Source organism: Malus domestica, chromosome 07, assembly GCF_042453785.1.
Source record: "Malus domestica chromosome 07, GDT2T_hap1".
Taxonomy (NCBI): domain Eukaryota; kingdom Viridiplantae; phylum Streptophyta; class Magnoliopsida; order Rosales; family Rosaceae; genus Malus; species Malus domestica.
Genome location: NC_091667.1, coordinates 31,538,303 through 31,545,000, shown reverse-complemented (window position 1 = coordinate 31,545,000; position 6,698 = coordinate 31,538,303). Strand labels below are relative to the sequence as shown.

The following is a 6,698-nucleotide window of genomic DNA, read 5'->3' as shown; positions in this document are numbered from 1 at the left end:
GAAGAATCAACTCCACAATCTCAACTCCGAAGGTCAACAAGAACACGAAGGCCAAATCCTAAATACGCCAATGCAACCATAATTGAAGAAGCAACAGAGCCTGAGACGTTCGAAGAAGCATCGCAGAGTTCTGAGTGGATGACAGTTATGAAAGAAGAGATCGATGCACTTCAGCAAAATCAAACTTGGGATCTCGTGCCAAAGCCAAGAGATGAGAAACCCATATCCTGCAAGTAGGTTTACAAGATAAAGCGCCATCCAGATTGGTCAATCGAGAGGTACAAGGTACGATTGGTAGCGCGTGGTTTCTCTCAACAGTACGGACTAGACTATGATGAAACGTTTAGTCCAGTGGCGAAACTTACAACGGTACGAGTCCTACTTGCACTTGTAGCTGGATGTGAAGAATGCTTTCTTGCATGAAGAGTTAGATCGGGAGATCTACATGATGCAGCCAATGGGCTTTAAAAGCAAAACTCATCCTGAGTACGTGTGCAAGTTAAGGAAAGCACTCTACGGTTTGAAACAAGCACCAAAAGCGTGGTACGGTAAGATTGCATAGTTTTTCACACAAAGTGGTTATTCAGTAACACCTGCAGATTCCAGCCTGTTTGTCAAAGCCAATGAAGGAAAGCTAGTTATCGTGCTAGTGTATGTGGATGACTTAATCATAACCGGTGATGATGAGGCAGAAATTCTTCGGACGAATGAGAATTTATTAGTCCGTTTCCAGATGAAGGAACTTGGTCAACTCAAGCACTTCCTTGGTCTAGAGGTTGATCGCACACAAGAAGGAATATTTCTCTGTCAACAAAAGTATGCCAAAGATTTGTTGAAGAGGTTCAGAATGCTCGAATGCAAGCTGATTTCGACGTCGATGGAGCCAAATGCCAAAATGTGTGCACATGAAAGAAAATATTTGGAAGATGCGATGATGTATCGACAATTGGTACGTAGTCTAATCTACTTAACCTTGACTCGACCTGACATTTCTTATGCAGTTGGTGTGATGAGTCAGTACATGCAAAATCCAAAGAAGCCTCACTTGGAAGCAGTTTGACGAATACTGAGATATGTGAAGAGTACAATTGACTATGGTCTTTTGTACAAGAAAGGTGAAGACTGCAAGTTAATTGGTTATTGTGAGCAAACTTTGCAAGAGATCATGACACCAGAAGATCGACCACTGGGTATGTCTTCAGAATTGGTTCTGGAATAGTTTTGTGGTGCAGCAAGAGACAACCAATGGTGTCTTTGTCAACCACAGAAGTAGAGTATAGAGCAGCAGCAATGGCAACTTAAGAGAATGCATGGCTGGTACAGTTGATGAGTGATCTACATCAACCAGTAGATTATCCAGTACCATTATACTGTGATAACCAATCAGCAATTCGCTTGGCGAAAAATCCAGTCTTTCATGCAAGAACCAAACATGTGGAGGTACACTATCATTTCATTAGAGAGAAGGTCTTGCAAAAAGAGATTGAGATGAGACAAATCAATACAGATGAACAAGTTGCAGACTTGTTCACTAAAGGTTTGAGTACCAGCAAGTTTGAAAAGTTTCGTTGTCAACTCAGCATGTAGAAAAGAATGAGCTGGTGTTGAGGGGGAGTGTTGAAAATCAACACCAGCCCAATTGGTGTGGCCTAAGACAAGTGATCCAATCTAAAACCAATGCATGAAAAAGCTAGAAAAATCTAGCAATCTTTGTCAGCAAAAGTAGCTGGAAGATTCCAGCAATTTAAGTTGGTTATCCACCTAAATATCTAAGCTAAAGAATGTATTAGAAGCTAGGAGAACTCAAAGCCTTTTAGGAAAGCAAGTCGGTTTGTTGTGTATGTAATAATATGCTAGAAAATTCTAGCATTATTTATGTCGGCAACCACACCTATAAATAGGTGTGTGTGTGTGTGTGTAAGATTGTAACAAAGTGTGAAAGCAATCAAGAAGAAGAAGTAAGAGAGAGCCAAGTGAGAGTGAGAAGTAAGGGTAGTCTTGTAGGAGTGTGAGTGTTCTAGTGAAAGAGTGTCCTTGAAAGTGTGTGTTGTAATATTTTGTGTGTAATACAAGTAATTTGTTTACTTGTGTTGTCTCTCCAACATTTGTGTTAGAGTTATGTACTCTAAATTTTTTCCTCAACAAGCATGAGAATGGAGGAATCGGGGAACTGGAACCGGTTGACAAGTAAATAAGTCATACAGTTTGCATCATTGATGCAGCCCTTAACCTCATGCTTGTAGTTCGTATACGACACAGCACATATCACAACTCGCTTGTAGCCTCGAGCCAACGTAGGTGGCCCTGGAGGTAATTGGCTGTACGGGGGCATAGGCCTGGCTGGGAGTGGAAGTTGATGAGATGAGTAGTGGTGGGAGTAGGAGTACGGGGCTGTGTACGTGGCAACGTGGCTTACGGGGCAGCAAATGGTGGCTGCACCTGCCGGTAGTAGCTGCACATTTTCATGGCAGTTTGAGCATTGTACAGGCATCAACATGGGGAGAGAGTCTGAGGAAAAAGGGAAGAGAAGATGTTGTGATCATCATCCTCAAATTGTGGGACTTTAGAGCAACTCCAGCCCTCTAAGAGGCTGGCTCAAAGTTTAAAAAAATAGGCTGGCACCCAAAAAAACCCCTCCATCCTTAAAAATAGGCTAGTTCAAAGTCCAAGTCAGTTTGTAGGTCGGTCCAAAATGGGCTGAGGTAGAAACCGGCCTATCTGGCGTCATGCTAACGCCCTCATGACGTCAGCGGACTACACAATTTTTTTTTTTGCGTCAGGCGCATTAAAGGGGGGCGGGACATGGGCCACGTGGCTAAGCCTCGTTCGTTGGATTTCCAACTGCTAGTTTTCTGGGTCGTTGGATTTCCAACAGTAAAAAAAAATTGAAATTCAAACCAAACGACTAGTGACGTGGCACAATCTGGACAGTTCGATTTTTAGATCAATGATCCATATTTTTCGGCCAAAAAACTTAAAAATAAATAAATAAATAAAATGTCATAAATTAATAATATTTTTTTATAAATAAAAAAATGTCAAAGATTAAAAATAAATAATATTTTAATAAAATTAACTAGGCTATTTAGTTTTAGAAGTGAAGATACATTTGACCAATCACAGATCAATTACTATTCATTTGGGTGGATTAAATGGTCTTTGAGCCAACTTATTTTTTCGGGATGGAGTTGCTCTTATATATTCCAAATTTCCAATGTTGTTAAGATGCCCTTTGCTACAATACTTTGCATCTTGTTCTTCGATTTTATTCTATTCGAGCATACGTTGAAAAATGTCGCCGCTCATTCAAAACCATTCACATGTTGAATTATTTGAGATGCCACAGCTTTTGACTCCGTCTGATGGAAGAAAAAACATAGGGTTTCAACTCTTAACAGGGAAAAAGACTAATGTGGTTCGAACTCCTGCTTACATTGTTTACTAGGTGCAGGTTATACTTGTTCCAGTGCAAGGAAGTTTCAGATACAGATTTTATCGGTTAGGGTCTTGTTCGAAATCGGATCTACACAGCATACCTAACACCCATCGATCAACATCCAAGAACAAGGAAAACACAGTATTGGTAAACAATACATTAAACACAAGCAGATACAAAATTGGGTTTCTCCGGGAACTGTATACACGAATAGGAGGCTTGGGAATGATTAATGAATGATTATGAGAAATAAATTGGCGATCCTGCACCAAAACTTACAAGAAGAAAGGCTTTGCATACACATCAAATGCTTGATGGGCAGTTAACTGTGGTTCCTGCAGCAAAGACCGTTCAAAGGAGAGTTAAAGATGCTAATCGAAACCAGCTTAATTGATATATGATCAAGTTTATCAAGGGTCACATAATTTGGCATGCCATTTCCAATCAAAATACTGCTAATAAACATCAGATTCTGTATCATACCTGTCTTAACCCGCCAAGACTCCCTCCTGTCAAAAGCATGGAGATAAGAGATGTCACAATACCACCTCCAACACCATTATCTGTGTTACGGATGGTAGATCGCATTGCATTCAATATGTTCCCATATGTAGTTCCATGTCCACGCTCGATGGCTTGGATGAAAGCATAAGTCATGGCACCAGTCGAAGTAATCTTGGACAAAGCCTGCACATGTGAAGCGTTAGCTTTGTTTCTTTTAACGGCCTTATGTTAGAAAAGGAGACATTGCTGCTCTAGCATAAATAACAGTTTAAAATTTTTGTCAAAGACTTTACTGAGGTATCGGCAGAGGTTTGATCATCATCACAACCACTAAAGGAAATGGCCTCTCCACCGTTTGTTCCTTTCCAAACACCTGATCTAGGGCGATGATCCTCCCATACATACTTCCCGTTTCTAGATCCACACACCAGAACGAATAAATAAATAATACATACAGCAACAATAAGCACAAAACAGATTGCTGGAGTAACATTATGCACATAAACATAACAGAAGATTGAGCTGTAGTTACCTGTCCATCCTACAGAGATATGGTAAATCTAGCACAGTACCGCTATGACAAGCGTCCACAATTGCATGAAGCCTTGCCCCAGCAGGTAGAGGTCTGACAATTGTCGCATTGATCTCATCATCAACAATCATCCCTTGAGTCTCAAAATCCGAAGGACAAAGCGTTTCATCAAATCCATCCACCTCATCCCCAGTGTAGTTCCTCTGTTGTGATCCATGACCAGAATAATGAAACACCAAAGAATCCCCTGCTTGACAACCTTGCACAAGCCAATACATTGCCATTCTCATATTTTGCTTGGTTGGGCGCCTATAAGGATCAACTTCTTCTTCTGCAAGAAACACTCCACATAGAGATTTAGATTAAGGTCAGAAGTTTGTACATTACGGTTTTAGGAACATTGTACCAATTACATTCTAAAGAAACCATAGTGCATTATCAAAGCAAGTTTTTACTACCATTTCTCAAAGCAGGTTTTTACTACCATTTCACAGAAACACGATTTAGATACGAAACACCAAGTAATGATTTTGAATTCTCAATTGTTATTGTTTTTATACGAGCGATATTATACTCAAACTAATCTAAAATGTGGACGGGAATTCGAGCTTGGGTGTTTAAGGGGAGCACATCCGCTCAAGCTTAATCGTACCTAACCACATAAATGGTAATTGCACAACTGTTCATACTGTAGAAAAAATACCCACTTGACAAAAAAGATCGATGCTTTACAGAAAATTTAGAATAATTCAATGATTTGCAACTCTAATCTATGGAAGATAAGAACGCAAGAACTAGTCTTTGCTGAACCATAAGTTGAAATTTAATTAAAATTAAACAGATAAATACCCATATAATTCAACTCATACGCAACATCAAAAAAGTTTAAACTTTGAAGAATCGAAGAAATGGGAAGCTCAAGAGATTACCGGTGAGCATGAGAATGGAGGACTCGGGAAAGTTGAACTTGTTGACCAGCAAGTACTTCATACACTTGGCGTCGTTAATGCAGCCCTTGAGTTCGTGCCGGGACCGCTTATACGACACGGCGCATATGACGGCCCGCTTCCGCCCGTGCGCCGACGGCGAAGGCACCGGCGGCGCGTGGGTGTAGGGAGAAGGGGATGGAGGAGGTGCGTGGTGGTAAGATGAGGAGGATGAGGAGAAGGAGGAGGAGGAATAAGGGGGAGGAGGAAGAGCGCGGGAGTCGGCGATGCGAGTGACGGCGTGGCACAGGGCGCAGCGGATCGTCCGAGCGCCGGGCGGCAGCTGCAGCGGCGTGTGGCAGCCGGAGCAGTCTACCAACAACAACATGGTGGAAATTGAATTGGATTGAAGGGGAGGATTGTTGTATCGCAGGGAGAATGGAGAGAGAGAGAGAGAGAGAGAGAGAGAGAGGGGGATTTTATTGACTTGGTGGAATGGTTGTGGAGTTGGTAGACTTTGGGAGGAAGGTGGCGAGAAATTTGATGGGAAGAGAGATAAAGAGAACGGGGGAAGAGGAAATTGACAAATTTGAGTTGCTTTGTAATTTTCAATTACACCAATCACAATTTGCCCAATGCCAACAAATATTATGTTTTTTTTTAAAAAAAATATTATTATTGAGAGAAGGGAAAAGTTCGAAACTAATATTATGTTCTTAATTTGATTTTATGTTATATTATACTCTCAATAACCAAAATGCATTAGAAATATATGTATATTGGGGAAGGTAGCTTTCGGTAGAGGGGGACCCGCAGGCTTTCTGAGTACGACGTTCTTTTCTCTTTTAGAAGAAGGTTGGTATCTCGTCTACAACTTTTGACGAAAAGCTAGTTTCACATAATCCTTCTTTGCAAAATTTACTTAATAAAAAAAAAAAAAAGTTAGGTTTCATTTTTCATGTATATTTTGCAATGTGTCTTTTCTCCTTTTTAATTTAAAAGATGGGAATTGAATACTACAATTTAGTGTTATTTTATTTTATTTTTTCTAGTTTGTAAGTGTAGTTTTATATTTGACTTATGTGGATGGCGAGTTTAATATCAACTTATTATAAAAGATGATTCAAACAATTGCTTATAGCGGAGTCTTCTGCAATATTTTTCTTTTTATATCTTCCACTTTTTATACATTACTGAATAAATAAATAAAAAAGACAACAAACTTTAAGTGGTTTGCAATGTTCCCAATTACTCACCTTTCAACTCAAAAACATGTAATTACTCTCGAAATGTAATTTTT

At 40.0% G+C, this 6,698-nt stretch overlaps 1 protein-coding gene across 1 annotated transcript; it reads right to left on the bottom strand.

The window, feature by feature from the left end:
• Nucleotides 1-3,413: 3,413 nt before the first annotated feature.
• On the bottom strand, nucleotides 3,414-6,009 carry LOC103439570 (metacaspase-1-like). The gene is made up of 5 exons (XM_008378130.4): nucleotides 5,402-6,009; nucleotides 4,473-4,803; nucleotides 4,234-4,354; nucleotides 3,920-4,123; nucleotides 3,414-3,771 (listed from the first exon to the last, which is right to left on the bottom strand). The coding sequence occupies exons 1-5, from the start codon at nucleotides 5,784-5,786 to the stop codon at nucleotides 3,712-3,714; spliced, it is 1,101 nt and encodes a 366-aa protein (XP_008376352.2). The 5' UTR covers nucleotides 5,787-6,009; the 3' UTR covers nucleotides 3,414-3,711.
• Nucleotides 6,010-6,698: the final 689 nt, after the last annotated feature.

What these genes read in the sequence shown, in the direction of transcription:
- LOC103439570 (XM_008378130.4), bottom strand. Translation starts at nt 5,786, where the DNA reads ATGTTGTTGTTGGTAGACTGCTCCGGCTGCCACACGCCGCTGCAGCTG. An exon ending in CTCCATTCTCATGCTCACCG is followed by an intron (nt 4,804 to 5,401) that starts GTAATCTCTTGA and finishes TGTTTCTTGCAG; the next exon opens with AAGAAGAAGTTGATCCTTAT. An exon ending in AAACCTCTGCCGATACCTCA is followed by an intron (nt 4,124 to 4,233) that starts GTAAAGTCTTTG and finishes TCACATGTGCAG; the next exon opens with GCTTTGTCCAAGATTACTTC.